Source organism: Rattus norvegicus, chromosome 1 (genome assembly GCF_036323735.1).
Source record: "Rattus norvegicus strain BN/NHsdMcwi chromosome 1, GRCr8, whole genome shotgun sequence".
Taxonomy (NCBI): Eukaryota; Metazoa; Chordata; class Mammalia; order Rodentia; family Muridae; genus Rattus; species Rattus norvegicus.
In genome coordinates this window covers 269,918,477-269,936,876 of record NC_086019.1, presented here as the reverse complement: position 1 = coordinate 269,936,876, position 18,400 = coordinate 269,918,477, and the positions used below count along the sequence as shown (strand labels likewise).

Here is an 18,400-nt window from a genome sequence, read left to right as displayed (position 1 = left end):
CTTCACAGGGACATATCTAAACCCTCGGTTTGTCTAGTACCTTAAAGATGGAGTGTCCGATCACTGGTTCATTACAAACAAATAATAATTAGAGATCTAATAAGTAAGTGTTGCTGCTCTGAAGGGAAAGGCTTCCCCTACAGAAGTGTTATTTCCCCAATCTAAGTGCAGCAGCTCTGCTCTGGCAGGGTATGATGTCCCCAGCTTTATCTGCTCCGAGAGGTATCCTGGCAATCCTTTGGAGCCTCCAATCCTGGGAGTCAAGGAGTAAAAAGTCACATCACACAACAAACCTCACATGAGAGATTTATGTGGGGGGAGGGGCTGAATCCAGGAGGATGTCTGCCTCTATTCAGTAGGAAACTGAGTAAAAGGCAGGGTTCATATAGGGTGTCTTGGGAGGCTGAGCTTTCCAGGGTGGAGATTGGTAGGATTTCAAATTTAGGGCCAGCTCGGGGATTAGTGGGATTCTGTTTCTTGGCCCCGGTCTTAGGCTAGGGGTCAAGTCAGGGTCAGAGTGTTCTTTCCAAGGCCCCTTTTACCCTACATAATATGTGTTGGGAATGCTCAACTTCCTAAAGTCATGATCTTGAAAGCCAGGATTTCATCAATACATTAATTTGGAGGGTGTGGAGGCCAAGAATGTTATAGTTAAAATATTGAATTCATTGATAATAAGAATGCTCTAGGATGTTACAGGATATTTGGTCACACTATGAGCCCCAAGATTGTGTTATTTACTGGAAAAAAAAAACAAAAACAAAAACCTGTTTCTAATTGTGGTGTGGCTCAACCCTTAACATACACCTTTAATCTCTCAGGCTGGAATTCAAGCACACCCTTAGTACACATCTTTATTTTTTTTAAAGATTTATTTTATTTATTCCATGTATGTAAGTACACTGTTGCTGTCTTCAGACACACATGAAGGGGACATTGGATCCCATTATGGATGGCTGTGAGCCACCATGTGGTTGCTGGGATTTGAACTCAGGACCTCTGGAAGAGTAGTCAGTGCTCTTAACCGCTGAGCCATCTCTCCAGCCCCAGTACACATCTTTAATCCTAAACAATGAAGGTAAAGTTAGTTTGTAGAAGGAAGCACCTATGCTTGGAAGTGTATCATTTCACTTTTTCTTTAATATAAATATAATAAATAAAAAATCTTTAAAGAGTTCCCATAGTCATGGTGTCTTTTCACAGGAATAGAAAACCCTAAAACAGCCCCCAAAGCTCATATGTTGAAGACTTGATCCCCAGTTGATGGTGTTTCTAAGAGGTGGCAGAAACTGAGGGTGGGGCTAGAGGAAGAAAGACTTTATTGGGGGTGTGTGTGTGTGTTTTTTTTTAAGATGTATTCTATTTATAAGTACACGTAGCTGTCAGACACACCAGAAGAGGGCATGGGATCCCCATTACAGATGTCTTGTGAGCCACCATGTGATTGCTGGGAATTGAACTCAGAACCTCTGAAAGAACAGTCTCCTCAGTGCTTTTTTTTTTTTTTTTTTTTTTTTTCTTTTTTTCGGAGCTTGGGACCGAACCCAGGGCCTTGTGCTTGCTAGGCAAGCGCTCTACCACTGAGCTAAATCCCCAACCCCCAGTCAGTGCTCTTAACTGCTGAGCCATTTCTCCAGCCCCGGGTGGGGGTGGGGAGTACTCTTTTAAACATTTTTTTAACCACATTTATTTACTTATTAATATTGGCTTTTTAAAAACAGGGTTTAATGGCTGGCCTGGAACTTGCTATGTGAATGAGGTGAATTTATAGAGAACTGTATACCTCTGTACTACTTGAGTACTAGAATTAAGAGCCCACTATTTATATGGGTTTTGGGGGGCAAGTCCTTACTCTAGCCCAGGCTGACCTACAAGTCGTTTCGTTGCCCAGGATTGTCTCAAACTCATGAAGCTCCTCTTACCTCAGCTTTCTTAATGCTAGGATCGCATCATATCCAGCCTTTTCTCTCTTCTCCTCAACCACATGCTCCCCATCACAAGGTCCGGCCTCACCCCAGGCCCAGAGCAAAGGATCCCAGCTCACCAGGGACTGAAACTGAAGAAGCCATGAGCCAAATTAAACCTTTCCTCCTTTTATTTCAGATATATCGGCCACAATGACAGAAAGGTAACGTGCAGCATTCTAAGTTGTAAAGACACACCTCAACTTAGCTCTTTACTGATAAAACATTTTTTTCCCAGACAGTCTGGCAATGTAGCCCAGGCTAGCATTGAGCTTGAATTTTGTACCTTGACTAAGACAAAGCATGTAATTTGCTGTGAGGGATTTACAAAAACGTTATGTTTGTCTAAAAAGAACTAAAGGAACCGATCCCAAAATGTTGAAGTCCATTGTGATGTCCTGGCCAGAGGAGAAAGGATGCATCCTGAATGATGAAGACCACCTCGTCACCTTCCCACCCAACTCCCCATTACCTCCTCTATTAAAAGAACAGGTTCCCTGAGATGGAGCTCTGAGAGTGACAGACCTTCCAACTTCTTGATATTGTCCCTTGTAGGAGGCACAGGGAACATGTAAGTACCAGGGAAATCAGGAATGTTTAACACAAAGAGTTGTCTCTCCAACAGAAAAGACACATAACCTGTTTTCCATTCAGAAGCCTGGGTACAGAGGTGGTTAACAGCCTGTGGAAGTTTGGGCTATCTGTATGATTGAGCCCACACCATTTCTCCCCAGACCTTGGAGATGTCACATGTAGTCAATCTATAGAAGCTATCTTTTGGAAGATGCCACATGGACTTTAAAAGAGTCACATTCTCTAAATTGTGCTTAAATATGCTTAAAACAAACTACTAAAGGTCAGACTATACTTGACCCAACACCATCTATTGAGTCATGTTGAACTGACCTGGACTGTCCTCTTGCTTCAAGTGGAATCAGCCTTATGCTGGCCATGGTGGCTGAAAAGGCCCCTACAGATCCTCGAATAAATATTCTATCCATTAACTTACCAGATATTTGTTTTGGAGCTTATGTTAGAACCATTTTTAATAGACTCCTTGCAGCAGGGATACACAGGTTTTAGAGGACTGGGAGAATTGGTGACATATTAAGTAAAATTCTTTTTTTTTTTCTTTTGAGTCAGGATCTTCTGAATCCCAGATTGGTCTCCAACTTTCTACGTAACTGGGGATGACTTTGAACGTCTGCTCTTCCTGTCTGTAGCTCCTAAGTGCTGGATTTAAGGAAGATGGTGTTGGGTGCAGAGGGGTGAATATTGAAGGCTGTGACTAGTCTATGCTTTGAGACTCTAGGCTAGAGGTGGGGGCATGATTTATGGGAAGATAGGTTTGGTGATTTGAATAAGAATGTCACTGCTAGGCTCATATATTTGAATGTTTAATCACCAGGGAGTGGCATTATTTGAAAGAATTAGGATTGGGGGGATGTGACCTTGTTGGAAGAAGTGTGTCACTGTGGGTGAGCTTTGAGGTTTCCCCTTCTCTGTCCTCAGATCAGAATGCAGCTCTCAGCTACTTCTCTAGCACCATGCCTACCTGCTGCCACGTTCTCTGCCAGGATAATAATGGACTAAGCCTCTAAAATTATTATATTTTTCTTTTATAAAAACTGTTTTGGGGGCTGAAGAGATGGCTCAGTGGTTAAGAGCATGGGCTGTTCTTCCAAAGGTTCAATTCCCAGCAACCACATGGTGGTTCACAACCATCAGTAATGGGGATCCAATGCCTTCTTCTGGAGTGTCTGAAGACAGCAAGTGTACCCACATACATGAAACAAATAATAAATCTTTTTTTCTTTTTCTTTTTTTCGGAGCTGGGGACCGAACCCAGGGCCTTGCGCTTGCTCTACCACTGAGCTAAATCCCCAACCCCATAAATAAATTTTTAAAAAATTAAAAAAATATTTTGCTCATGGTATCTCTTCACAGCAATAGAACAGTGACTAAGAGAGTAGAAAACTGGTAAATTGGCCTTCCTCCCTCCCTTCCTTCCTCCCTATCTCATTACTTAATGCTGTCAGACCTGCCAGACAAGTTCACCAGCCAACCTTTAGCTGCAAGGCGGACCTCTTCCATCATAGATAAAGCTGGGTGTAGAAATAGACTTTCTAGGTTCCAAGCCCAGTTCTGCTCTGCATCTTAGGCTTACAGCCTGACTTACATCACAGTTCTCCTCTTGTCTCCTTGGAAATCAGAGGAAGCTAAACACACTTAACTGTGCACCTCTCCCAGTAAAGTTTAAATCACTTTAGAAAAGTGTAGCTTTGAATCACAGGTTTTTGGAGCTGGAGAGATGGCTCAGTGGTTAAGAGCACTGACTGGGGAGCTGGAGAGATGGCTCAGTGGTTAAGAGCACTGACTGCTCTTCCAGAGGTCCTGAGTTCAATTCCCAGCAACCACATGGTGGCTCACAAACATCTGTAGAAAGATATGATGCCCTCTTCTGGTGTGTCTGAAGACAGTGGCAGTGTACACATATCCATAAAATAAATAAGTAAATCTTAAAAAAAAAAAAAAGAAAAAGAAAAAGAATCAGGGGTTTTCAAGACCACCACACTAAATTTGGGGATGACTTTTATTACTTTCGACTCTTGCCTCCAATTACTGGGATTACAGGTATATGCTGCCACACTCAGCTAAGTATTTACTTATGTATTGGTGCTAGGGGTTTTAACTTAGGGCCTGATGTATACTAGGCAAGCACTCTCACCACTGCCCCCCTCTCCAGCACCGTATAGCAACTTTTTTTTTTTTTTTTTGGCACATCTTGCTCACTCTCTATTCCCAAAAAAGAGTCAGAAGCCATTGACTTTAGTATAGATTTAGAAAATGCCCCAAATCACCAGGTGGTGTTAGTTGTGGTGCATGTCTTTAATCCCAACACTCAGGAGGCAGAGGCTAGTGGATCTCTGAAAAAGTCCAAGACTGGCCTGGTTTATAGATTGAATTCCAGGACACCCAGGGCTACACAGAGAAACCCTGTCTCAAAACAAACAAAAACAAACAAACAAAGGAAAATGGCCCAAACCTGTCTGGTTATGTGTACAAGGGACTCTCATCTCTCACAGATGGAATTTGGGAACCACCAGAGGAAAGAATGGTTCTCTTCTCCTTTTTTTTTTTTAAATAAAGATTTATTTATTTATGTATATGACTACACTGTAGCTGTCTTCAGACTCACCAGAAGAGGGCATCAGATCCCATTACAGCAGATGGTTCTGAGCCACCATGTGGTTGCTGGGATTTGAGCTCAGGACCTCTGGAAGAGCAGTCAGTGCTCTTAACCGCTGAGCCATCTCTGCAGCCCTCTCCTCCTCTTCTTCCTCCTCCTCCTCCTCCTCCTCCTCCTCCTCCTCCTCCTCTTCCTCCTTTTTTAAGATTTATTTTTTATATATAAGTACACTGTCGCTGTCTTCAGACATACCAGAAGGGGGCATCAGATCTCATTACCGATGATTGTGAACCACCATGTGGTTGCTGGGATTTGAACTCAAGGCCCCTGGAAGAGCAGTCAGTGCTCTTAACCACTGAGCCATCTCACCAGCCCGGTTCTCTTCTTTTATTGTTGTTTCTATCATTGGTATTAATGAGACACTGGGTCTTTCAGTCAGCAGAGCCATCAGAATAGCAACTCCTTGAAGGGTACTGAAAAGGCTGTTGAGTTCATAAAAGGGTACTGAGAAGGTGGTTCCGTCAACTTTGACAATCTATCCTGAAAGATAACTGGATTCTATCATATCTAAGTATATTATTTAGTTTTGCATGGGTGTGACCGAAACATCTAAAATATTACAGGGAGAGGTCATTTGATCATTTATTTCAGGTCATAGTTTCAGAGGTATCAGCGTAGCATGGAGGCATGGTTGAGCAGAACATCTCATGTCAAGGGGGCTAGAAAACAGGGAAAGGGAAACACAGGAAGGAGCCATGGTGATGAGCAGTTCCCAAGGACATGCCCCTAATGAGAGGCTTCCTCCTCAAACCATGCATTGCTTCCTGCCTCCCACCACCTCACAATAATGCCATTATGTTATTGATCCTTAAGGGGGAAATCCAGGTATTGGTCAGTGTGGAGAGCTTCTTGGGTCACTTGGCAGGAATTTGACATTGGACCAGGCCCGGGAAGTCAGCTCAGGCAGGAGTCTGATCTTAGGCCAGAACAAAGAAGTATGGTTCAGGCAAGAGAATGACTTTGGGCTAGGACAGGGAAGTAGGCTCAGTTATTTTGTCATCCTGATAAGACCATAGAAACAGTGATCACAGAACTGTATTGCCTTGCTTGTTCCTTGACTATTTGTGTTTATTTTCTTGCTTGTTCCTTAACCTAGAACTGACCTTAGTACTTGCATGTAATTAAAATGGTATAAAAGTAGACTAGGAAAAAATAAACCTGCCTCAGCCTCAGAACTGACTGGGGTCATGCTACAATGTTATCTAATTGTCTTTTTTCTTTTTAATCCTTGTTCCTGAGCTGGAGAACCTGTTAACTGACTGAGCTGGCTTGGTCAGGTCAGAATTCACAGGAGCGAATATCCCTGGAAATACTGTGACACCTCCACTCCCTAGAGGTGTGCCTTATAATCTCCTAGGCATTTCTCAGTTCAGTCAAGTTGACAGTTGAGGATAACTATCACAGTGAGGTTTTTCCATGAGGAATGCTCTGCTACACTCTCCAGAAACCCAGCTTAGAGCTCTGTTGTGTTAAAGAAAAAAGGTTGGGCTAGAGAGATGGCTCGGTGGTTAAGAACACTGACAGCTATTCCAAAGGTCCTGAGTTCAATTCCCAGCGACTACATGGTGTCTTATCTGTAATGGAATCTGGTGCCCTCTTCTGCCTGGTGTGTCTGAAGACAGTGAGTGACAGGCAAGTGTACTCATATATACATAAATAAATAAATCTAAAAAAAAAGAAAAGAAAAAGTTTAGTAAGGCAAATGTAACTAAAGCCAGTTGCAATCTTGTTTTAATTACTGTCCTATTCCAGTGGTAAAACACCACAACCAAAGCAACTTATAATTGGGCTTATAGTTTCAGAAGATTAGAGTCTATAATAGTGAAGTAGAAGACAGACAGACACACACACAGAGAGAGAGAGAGAGAGAGAGAGAGAGAGAGAGAGAGAAGAGACAGATTCACCAAACAGAATAGCATCAGTTTGAGTCTTTTGAAAATTTAATATCCATCCAGTGACACACCTCCTCCAACGAGGCCACATCCCCTAATCTTTCCCAAATGGTTCACACAAGCTGGAGAACCAAATGTTCAAATATCATATGTGCCTATGAGGGTCATTCTCATTTAAGTCGCCATAGATCCTTATTTACTTCTCTCAGAGAATTCTAAAAAACATTATCATTTACAGTGATGTGTCTAAAAAACTTTCTTTTCCTGTTTTAAAGGAAAGCCACAAGGGTAGTACTGAGAATTACCATGTAACTTGCACCCAGTTTCCTCTGTCAATCTTGTATCAATCAAGACATTTGTTACAAGTCATGAACCAAGACTGCTGCTAAATGCCCTTGGTGAGCCACTTGTGGTGATACCCTCCCTGAAATCCCAAATACTCAGGAGGCTGAGACAGGTTGACTGCCAACCTGGGCTACAGAACAGCTCAAAAAAAGAATTCTCTTGGTTTTATGATGTGCAGATCATATTCAAATTGCTCATTCAAAAAACAAGTTCTGGGGGGAGGGCTGGCTCAGTGGTTAAGAACACTCATTACTCTCTCAGAGAACCTGGTTTTTCCAGCAACTACATGGTGTTTCACATCTGTAACTCTGGTTCTAGGAGATCTGACACCCTCTATGGCAGCAGGTATGTATGAGGTGCACAACATATATTCGGGCAAAGCACTCATAGACATAAAATAAAATAATCTAAATAATTAAAAAAAAAGGCAGAATCCACAAAGCTCTTTGAGATCCTTCTTCTGTTTACTTTCATGGCTTTCACCTTCATCTTATGTAAGGGGAAGGTGTTCAGGGCCAGCTTCATTTCTGGCAGCTCCCTCCCCCCCTCCCCGCCCCCCCTCCCCCCGGAGCTGGGGACCGAACCCAGGGCCTTGCGCTTGTTAGCACTGAGCTAAATCCCCAACCCCTCTGGCAGGTTTTGCTGCACCAAATTTCAGGTAAACCTGACTTGTCATGACTTGTTAGATGTGATATATTAGTTTTGGTATTTATTAGTGCTACTTTCTATTGAGCACTCTGTTTGAGAATCTTTTTTTTTTTTTTAATTTTGTTTTTCAAGACGGGGTTTCTCTGTGTAGTCCTGGATGTCCTGAAACTCGCTCTGTAGCCCAGGCTGGCCTCAAACTCAGATCTGCCACCTTCCTCTGACTGGTAAATGCTGGGATTAAAAGTCTGCGACATGCCACCTGGCATGAGAAGCCTTAGTTGATAACTGGACTTCTGCCCCTGAGTCTGCCATTGAGCTTCACCTGACCATGGCACCAACAACGCAATCTCAGGGGTTCTCACCATTACAACCTGCTGTTAAAGGAGTCCCTGAGTCAGGTGTACACAAGGCTTTACAGAGTTTGGGCAGAATTGGTGACACGGTAACCAAATGGTGAGCATTCTGTAGGAAATTCAAACTAGTGATATAAAAAGAAAAAGGGGAAGGGGAGTAATATTATTTCAGAGCACGAGATATGCTCTTATGCAAATGCCATAACGTAGCTGGGTGATGGAGGTACATGCCTTTAATCCCAGTTCTCAAGTACTCAGGAGGCTGAAGCAGGCAGATCTCTTGAGTTCCGGGCCAGCCCCGTCTACACAGAAACAAACAAACAAACAAACAAACAAACAAAAACTGCTAACCAGCCAACCAACCAAACAAAAAGAAACGAGAGAAGAAAAAAAGAAAAAGAAAATGTCATAATGAAACACCTTACTTTGTACAACAGATGAACACCATTAAAAAGTCTAAATTACAGCTGTGCTATGGTGGTGCATGCCTTTCACACCCGCACTCAGGAGACAGATACAGGCAGATTCTTGTCAGTTTTGAGGCCAGCCTGGTCTACAGAGTGACTTCCAGGACAGCAAAGGCTACATACAGAAGTTACTTTTTTTTTAAAGATTTATTTATTTATTATACATAAGTACACTGTAGCTGTCTTCAGGCACACCAGAAGAGGGCATCAGATTTCATTACAGATGGTTGTGAGCCACCATGTGGCTACTGGGATTTGAACTCAGGACCTCTAGAAGAGCAGTCAGTGCTCTTAACCACTGAGCCATCTCACCAGCCCACTCTTTTGAAAAATTAAAAAAAAAGCATAATTCAAATCTAAGACCACAGTAAAATATACAGAAAAATGTCTAAATTATAGGAGAAACAGAATGACCTTCAGATTTACATTTGGGTATGAGAATAGGGCTCTCTGAACAGGTGCCCTTTAAGCTGCTCTGTAGCACAATTTGAAATCTTCATAAAGATTATCTCTACCTCTCCAGAATGAAAGCCCACACCCTGTGGCTTCATGTAGCCTTGTAATCATGTTTGACATATTTAACAGAGATATTTGTTTTGAAGCCACACCCGAAAACCACTCTTCAGTGTCTTACTCATTTTGTTTTGGCCCAGTTCATTTAGGTAGCTTTGGGACTAACTTCCTAAAACCCCAAGCAGAAGCCGAGTTCCATAGCCACTTAGCTGTTTGGTACAGGCACAACACCACTCTTGTCGAAGAGTTCAACCTTAATTGGACTTGCTGAGGCTTTGAATATTTTTTCTTTTTTCTTTTTCTGCAGGTGGAATAATCAAGGTGCTCTGAAAACAGGAGAATAATGTTTTCTGAGTTTTGCCCATGGACCAGGCACTACCTGCATACAATGATGAACTGTTCCAGTCACTGGCTTCCTTGAGACTGCCAGGATCACACAGGAGATCAGCAAGCAAATGGCCAGTCATTACTGAGGATTTCTCTCTTTCTCCCTGGAAAGTCTGTTTCATTGGCCAGGCTACATGCTACACTCCCATCGTAGCTTCCATTGGATTTGACTACCGGTGTGTGACACTCTGGCATTAAAGGTCTGTTTTAAACAACTAAGAAGTCACCAAACACTTATTGAGTGCTTTCTAGGTGCCACATACATGGCAAATAAAACAGACCTGGCCCTTGTCAAGATGATTGTATTTTACAGGGGCAGGCAATAATAAATGGATAAAATATTGGGAATCAGATGGTGATCAATGCTATGGAGGAAATAAAAGAATGATGCTAAGAAATGTAGGAGAAAGGGAATTGTTATTACTCTGTGAGAAAAGATTTCACAGTAAGGGTGACAATGGTGGTGGTGGGGACATGATAAGGTAGAGGACAGGGACTGTGCATGGCCTTTTGAGACACTGTAAACTGGAATGACAAAACAGGTCTTCATCAGGGGACAGGCACTAACTCACCGTTACTTCACAAGAATTTCCTTCCTGATATGTGGGGGGTAAAAGGAAAGGATCATCGTAAAACCAGAAACCCAATTTAGCAGGTTCCTGTTTCCTCTACAAGAGAAATGTCAGTGACATGAACCGGGCATCTTGAGGTAATAGTGATGACTGCAGGATATGGAATTGGATGTATTGTCTGATTAGATGTAGAGATGAGACAGAGAATTGGGGTCAAGGATGTCTTCGGCATCTTTTATCTGCATAGGTGGCAGAACAGAATTGCTGACATTAATTTGGGAAAGATGATAAGGAAGAGTCAAGGCAGAGGAGACCACGGAGTCCAGTTTGTAACACACTAGATGTACATAATATGGTAAACATTTATTTGGTATGTAAAACAGGTGTGGTGTGGCAAGCCTAACTCCTAGGAGAGAAATCCAAGGATGTTAATGCAATTTTTCATACAGGGTAGAAATAATGTCTAAAACTGTGAACTAGAAACAAGGAAAATGAGACCTGATCAGAGAATGAGGTTCAAGGTCTAAGCCCTGGGGTAGTTCAATTTCAGATGTCAAAGAGAGGTGAGTGGTAGCCCCAAGGTGGGGTGCAAATCAGGTCCTGGAAGCCAATATGGAGAAAATGCTCCCAAGTTCTGGAAGCTAACACTCTCAGGATAAGTGGTCAAGTCTGTGTGAGGGAGCAAGTGTTTGAATGCAGGGTGGTTTTAGCCAGATAGCAGGGAAGGGTGGAGGTTGTGCAACACTAAGGCAGCTGGGTTCCAGACAGAAGAGGCCAACCTGCTAAATGGCACAGCAGGGAACAGGGTGGGAGATACTGGGCTGGAAAAATGGGCAGTGACTTAGAGAAGCTCAAAAGAATAGCTAAGGGGTTGTAAGGGTTCTGGTTTGGGATTTGAGGTGTTTCCATGGCTGCATATTTTTTTCTAGCCAATTCTGGTTGCAGGAAGAAGTATGGGGTCAGATTTGACCTGCAGTTTTTTAGGTGATAATAAAGTGAGAGGAGTTGGAAAAGAAAAAAATATATATATATCACCAACAATGAGAGAATCTAAGTTGGGAAAGGAGGAGGAAATAGAGGATGAGGGGTAGCAAAATGGAAGCAGAGTTCTTTGGAGACAGAATTTGATTATATTGCCCAGATGGACCTGAACTCATAATCCTGACTCAGCTTTTCAAGTAGCTGTGATTGTAGATATACCACACATATCTCTCTAGTTTAGAGATACAGACTTGAAGGAATGAAAATTCTAAATTATCATAAGCTACTGTGTGGGTGCAGACATCAGTATACAGGAGTTGTTTCTCTCCTTCCACTGTTACTTGGGTTCTGTCTATTGAACTCAGATTAGGCTTGTACACAGAGCCTTTACCTGCTGATCCATCTTGCTAGCCCCTAGCAAGTTCAACCCAGCCTGTAATCCTAGCTACCTAGGAAGCTGGTGTAAGAAGACTGCAAGTTCAAGACTCTGTCTAAGCAATTTAGGAAGACCCTATCGTAAAACAAAAGGTAAAAAGAGGGTTGGGATCCTGGGCATGGTGGTGCATGCCTTTACTCCCAGCATTCTGGAGGAAAGGGAGGTGGATCTCCATGAGTTTGAGGCCAGCCTGGTCTACAAAGTGAGTTCCAGGACAGTTTAGGGTGACACAGAGAAACTCTGTCTCAAAAAATCAAGAGGGATGAGGATATAATTCAGTTCTGGAGGACTTGCCTAACATGTTCAAAGATTGGGCTCAAATTCTATTAAATGTCTTCTTCACATGTCCCCAGACTGGGGGTGAAAGGCATTGTCTGGGATTCATACATGTTTCGGGTTGTAACTTGGAGGATTATCAGGTAGTCTAGTGAGGGATTTCTTAAACTTTTACCACTTTTGATCCCTTTCATTTGAGAAACTTTTACATGGTTCAAAGTACATAAAATAAGTATAAAAATTAAACTGATAAATCATTAAGATCTTTAAAACAATTTTTGGTATGTATATAGATTCAACACTTTATTAAAGATTAAAGCAAATTTGCATACTGAGGTTGATATGCTTGTTTGTCTAACACAATACAATCTAAAGATAGACTAATTTGATATATGCTGAGGAATGATGGTAGGAAATACTAAAAGCCTTCATTTTTGTAATTAAACTATTAGTTTTTTAAGAGTAGCAAACTTCCTATATGAATAAGTAAAACTTCTTGTATAAATATTAATTTCAGGTTTTTTTAAAGATGTATTTATTTTATGTATGTAAGTACAGTGCCACTGTCTTCAGACACACCGGAAGAGGGCATCAGATCCCATTACAGATGGTTGTGAGCCACCATGTGGTTTCTGGGAATTGAACTCAGGACCTCTGGAAGAGCAGTCAGTGCTCTTAACCACTGAGCCATCTCTCCAGCCCAACTTCGGATCTTTTAAAAATGTTTTTTCATTTAAAAATTTCATGTGTTTCACCCACATGAAATTCATGTGTTGTACCACTGGTGTGACTAGTTCCATCAAGAAGTCAAAAGCTGTCAGATCCCGGCTCTGAGGAATAGATGGCTGTGAACTTCCAAGTGGGTGCTGGGGATCAAACCCAGGTCTGATGGAGAGCAGCCAGTGCTTTTAACCGATGGGCCAACTCTCTGCCCTAATTTTAGCGTTTTCCAGGCTTTCTTCATGGTTGGGTATAAAAGAATGTGCAAAGTGCACATGTTCAGAACCAAGGGTGTATGATGCAACATGGGCTGGCTCTGCCAGCAGCCCCAGGTTTACTATGCATTCGATTTTAAATTAATTTTTGACTGTGTGTGTTCAGGAACCTTTCACTGCTGCCTAACATTTTGCAACTACCACATTCGGTTAAATAATCCCATAAGAAGCTTTGGACTAATCTGAAAGTAGTGAGCTTCAAAGTTCAGAGTTCAGGGAGGAGGGAAAGAGAATGCTCTGAGAGTCATTACTGAGAAGCAGTCGTTGGTGTCTGATCTCCCCTCTGGGGGCAGTAGACTGAAGGAGGAACGCAGCCAGCCCTTTCACTGGGCTGTAGGATGGGCAGGGTGGCCAGAGCGATGGGTCCTGTGATGGAATTTAATGGGGTTATGGGCCAAGAACACGGGGAGTCAGGCAGAATGATTTGGTAGCACTTTGAGTGGAGCCTGAAGTATTGTGTTAAGTGGTTGATAATTGGGTATAGGAAAGTACACTATGTTTGGACACTCAGAAAAATCACAATTGAACTTAGCTTAGAACTGGTGTATCCAGGAGCTTTCTGTAGAGAAAACTGTATTTTCTTTTCTTTCTTTTTTTTTTTTTTTTGGTTCTTTTTTTTTTTCGGAGCTGGGGACCGAACCCAGGGCCTTGCGCTTCCTAGGTAAGCGCTCTACCGCTGAGCTAAATCCCCAGTCCCCTGTATTTTCATTTATTTTTGTGTTCTTGTGTTTAAGCATATGGGAAACTGGAAGTAGATGGACATATGTGCTAAGAACTAAAGATGACATATATTGGGCTTCTAACCTTGTTCTTCCCTACAGATAGAACTGGAAAGTCTTATTTAAATATTGATGTGGATTTTCATTTGTTAATCCTCCATGATTAGTTTGTAAACAGCCTATCTGACTGTTGCTTTGCCAAGCATTCATATACACCAGTGAACTATAGAAAATTTTCATCCTTATCCATTCTTAAGTATGATAAAGGATAAGACATGTTTTATTTATATTTACATATTTATAAATATATGTATATACACATATATTTTTTTTCTTTTCTTTTTGTACTCCTGGCTGTCCTGAAACTCATAGATGCCCAAGTCTGCCTCCTGAGTGCTGGGACTAAAGGCATATGCCATCATACTCAGCTAATGTTTAAAGTAGTTTTGGCATCTAACCTTATCTGGTGCCAAAGAAGATTTCTGAAGGAAGTGACATTTAAGCAAAACCTGAATGAGAAGGTTGGTTTTAAAAGCAAGGAATGGGGGCTGAAGAGATGGCTCAGGGGTTAAGAGCACTGACTGCTCTTCCAGAGGTGCTGAGTTCAAATCCCAGCAACCACATGGTGGCTCACAACCATCTGTAATGGGATCTGAAGCCCTTTTCTGGTGTGTCTGAAGACAGCTACAGTGTACTTATGTATAATAGATAAATAAATCTTAAAAAAAAAAACAAGGAATGAGGCAAGGGTAGGGTTAGGTGGGTAGGAGTCATTAATTTCAGAATTTAGGAGGCAGGGACAGGTGGACCTCTTGTTTCTGGCCAGCCAGACTACATAGTGAGACTGTTTCAAAAATAAAATAAAATAAGATAAGATAAAATAAAATGGAATGACTGGTTCCTAGTGAAGTGATGTGATGCAGGAGATGGGCAGGGCCTTTTAGGGCACTGAAAGATACAGTATGTGGGCCTGGAGCAGATAGGAGAATCTGCTCTGCAGTGGTGTCTGTCTTCATGGAGATTATGGTGAATAAAGTACAGCTTCTTCCTAGGACTCTACCAAATTAGGAAGTTAGACTATTTTATTTACTGTTGTAACCCTCACACCTATCAGAAATGTATATTTGTTATGCTTGGCACATGGTACACACTTGATAAAGATTTGTTGAATGAGTGCATTACTCTGAATGATAGTCTGTAAGCTTATAAGAATATTGTTATATTTTTGAAAATAAAATGATAAATGTGATGTTAGGCATGTTGGTTCATGCCTGTTGTTTGAGCACACTTCAGGCTAAGGTGGGGGAATTGAAAATTCTAGGCCAGTTTGGAATGTTTTCATTGCCCAGTGAGATCTATCTCAAAAGTAAAACAAGAGAAAAACCAACCCCCTCTCAAAAAACCCCCTGCATTGTATTTGAGAAACTATCACAGGAAGTACAAGAAGTAACTTGAGAAGGAAAAAAAATCCTTCAACCTTTACCAGGCCTGAATGGTTGTTTTCTGATAAATGAGCATTAATCAGCAGATAATTATGCTTTTCTCTTGGTCCAACTAGATCCTATCTTGATTTTCATTGTATAAACATCTATTTTTATCAGGGAATCATTAATTCTTTGAAAGGAAGCATTGAGAATCTTTTTTTTTTCTTTTTTCTTTTTTTTTCGGAGCTGGGGACCGAACCCAGGGCCTTCCGCTTGCTAGGCAAGCGCTCTACCACTGAGCTAAATCCCCAACCCCAAGCATTGAGAATCTTAACATCTCTAACACTCAACATTATGGCTGCTAACTGGTACCAAAAACCTGTTGGTGGAATGTATTTACCCCTGGTAATCAACATTATTACTTTCATTAACAAAGAGTACCAGACTCTAAGTAATTGTTGGAGATGGTGTCTTGTTTATTGCTCAGCTGGCTTGAACTCCGAGGTTCTAGTGATCTTTCTGTCTTAGGCTTTGAGTGGCTTGGACCAGATACCAGCCACTGTATACAATTAATTTGTCTCATTCTTTTTAATGCACTTACATGATCATTGGCTATTACATCACCAATGATTCTTATGCTTTAAATAACATGAAGGGAAAATTATCAGTATGAGAGATATTTCATTTCACTTCATTTTTTTAATTTTCTAGTGCTTATCTGACTGTGGGCCTACTACATAGGTAATGCTGAACCCATTTTACTTTTATGACTATTTTGCCTTTTGAATGTTTGTGCACTTGTTGCTTGTAGAGGTCAGAAAGTGTCAGATACCCTAGAACTGAAGTTATGGATGATTATAAACCACCTTATGGAAGCTTAGAATCAAACATGGATCCTCTTCAGGAACAGAAAGTACTCTTAACTGCTAAGCCATTTTTTCAGCTCCTATTTTTACTATTTTCTGATGTAATAAAGGAATCGAGAATGTGTAGAAAGCCTTTTCTGATATTTAGACCAAGTTTCTTTTGATTTTACTGTTTGCATCTTTCTTTAGCCTATTATGTAATTAAAAACTTCAAGAAGGAACCATTTGCTCTTTATGTTTGACTTTTAAAATTTGACTTAATTATAATATACACAAAGAAGTCCCTTGATCATGCCCATAAAACAGTTGCTAAAGCTTGTAACACTAGATGTTCTTTTACATCAGTCCTGTCTGGTACTTGCTTTTGGAGGTGAAAGTTCGTGCATTTAGCATGGTCTAAGTATTCTGGAGGAAGAACTCTTGAAATCAACTTTAAAGTATTCTTTGTTTTTAATGTGTCTGTGTCTTTGGGTATGTTCATGTGAATGTAAGTGTTGGGGAAGCCAGAGATGATAGATACGCACGGAACTAGAATTAGAGGTGGTTATGAGCAACCTAACGTGGGTGCTGAGAGCTGAACTAAAGTGCTCTGCAAGATTAGTATCTCTTCAGACCTTTAAATAGCTTAAAAATAGTTTTAATTTGTTTTTCCGAGAAAGGGTTTCTCTGTGTAGAACTCACTCTATAGACCAGGCTGACCTCGAACTCACAGGGATCTGCCTCTCTCTGCCTCCTGAGTGCTGGGATGAAAGGTGTGGGTTCCCACTGAGCTTAAGGTTTTACTTTTCTTTTTAAGGTTTCCTCATTCATTGATACACTATCTCACTAATTTACATATCCCATATTATTGTAAAATATATAATGAACTTGCAATAATTTATTCATTTCCTTCTGAATTTTCTCTGAACCTTTGTGTGGTGCCAGGGATTATGGGCCTGTGCGTGATAGAGGAGCGCTCAGCCACTTTACATCTGCAGCCCTGAACTCAAGTTAATTTCCTACCAAGAGCCTCAGAATTCGACGCGGTTTTAAATGGCTTTCAAGCTCTAAGCATAGTAATTAATCTATGAACACTAAATTTGTTAGGTAGCAATAAAAGACATGGCTTGCAGTAAGCCATTTCCTCACCAACACGCATTTCTTGTATTTGTGACGTGAGTTGTATGTAAAAATCGATGACACTCGCGTATTTTCAAACACTATACAAGACGGTTCTATCTGTGTTCCTGGGTCTTCTACTCAAAGGAGGTGGCTCTGCCCCTGCTCGTCTTCTTTCAGGAATCCTTGAGACGCTAACCCTACAAGGATACCAAATAACTCTGTTTATTATTTGCTTGTTCCCTCCCCTTCCTTGTCAGTTAAGCGACTGGTGCCCTATTTCTTAGCAACGAACACCACTGGACAGCGATACCGGCTCAGCACTTCCGTTAAGTATTTTGAACCTTTCCAGGCGATGTCTCCGCACAGCCGTTGCGACCTTAACGCGGCCAGATTCTGCGCACGTCATTTTGGGAATGACTGTTGTAGACACTGCCTTTTTTAGTCGCAGATCTGACCGCAGATTTTCCTTTCCCACCCTATGTCCGCTGGAGCAGTGGTGGCCGGAGAAAACTTCTTGGGGTTCCCTCCCGCGACCCAAAGAACACAACTGTTCTCGCTGCCCGGCACCCATCGCCACGTCAGCTCACGCTCGCGACGCCAGCACGCCTGCGCGCAGAGAAAGGCGGAGCATGCGCAAAGGCCTGCCTCTTACATCCGGGGCTCGGGCGGCGGCGCTGCCGCCGCGAGGGAATCACGTGGCTCCTTCCTTTCCGTCTCTGGCCGGCTGGGCGCGGGCGACTGCTGGCGAGGCGCGTGGAAGCTCGCGCTAGTTCCCCTCCGCCTCCTCTCCCGGTCCAGGCCACTAGGGAGTTCGCTGACGCCGGGTGAACTGAGCGTACCGCCAAGATGCCGGCCTATTTCCAGAGGCCGGAAAATGCCCTCAAGCGCGCCAACGGTGAGTAAGGCAGCGGGTCGCGCCGCGCAGGGCTGGCCCGAGGCCTGGGAGTTCGAGGGCCCCCTCCTGCTGCCCGCACCCGGGCTGTGGAGGCCAGTGGTCACGGCCGCCGCCACCCGGCCATGTCTCACACGGCCTCCCTACTCAAGCGGGCCGCGGCGGAAAGCGCGGATCAGGAACCGTCGCTCCCGTGTGTGTCCACTGGCTGCGGCCCAAGGCTTGCGTCGGAGGGCCACGGCCCGCGGGTCAGATCTCTCTGATCTTGCGATTCTTAGCCACGATCGGCCTCCTGCTGGCCTTTCAGACCGTGGACTGC

General features: G+C 42.5%; 1 protein-coding gene and 1 long non-coding RNA gene across 4 annotated transcripts in view; one reads left to right on the top strand and one right to left on the bottom strand.

Moving 5' to 3' along the window:
* Nucleotides 1–1,443: 1,443 nt before the first annotated feature.
* Nucleotides 1,444–17,354, bottom strand: LOC134485268 (uncharacterized). Of its 2 annotated transcripts, none has more exons than XR_010063332.1 (2): nucleotides 17,217–17,354; nucleotides 1,444–2,056 (listed from the first exon to the last, which is right to left on the bottom strand). It is a non-coding gene; the product is annotated as an uncharacterized LOC134485268 (long non-coding RNA). The 2 variants fall into 2 exon arrangements; XR_010063333.1 differs by lacking the exon at nucleotides 1,444–2,056 and adding an exon at nucleotides 8,199–9,758 and having other exon boundaries at nucleotides 17,217–17,350.
* The window catches only part of Eif3a (eukaryotic translation initiation factor 3, subunit A), a 37,056-nt gene continuing 29,747 nt past the window's right edge, over nucleotides 11,092–18,400 (top strand). The window contains exon 1 of one of the 2 annotated variants that reach the window (XM_063282821.1): nucleotides 11,092–18,084. In XM_063282821.1, the coding sequence (XP_063138891.1) occupies nucleotides 18,036–18,084 (49 nt within the window). In that variant the 5' untranslated portion in view covers nucleotides 11,092–18,035. The remainder of the gene's footprint in view (nucleotides 18,085–18,400) is intronic. The other variant, NM_001047087.2, reaches the window with a different exon arrangement.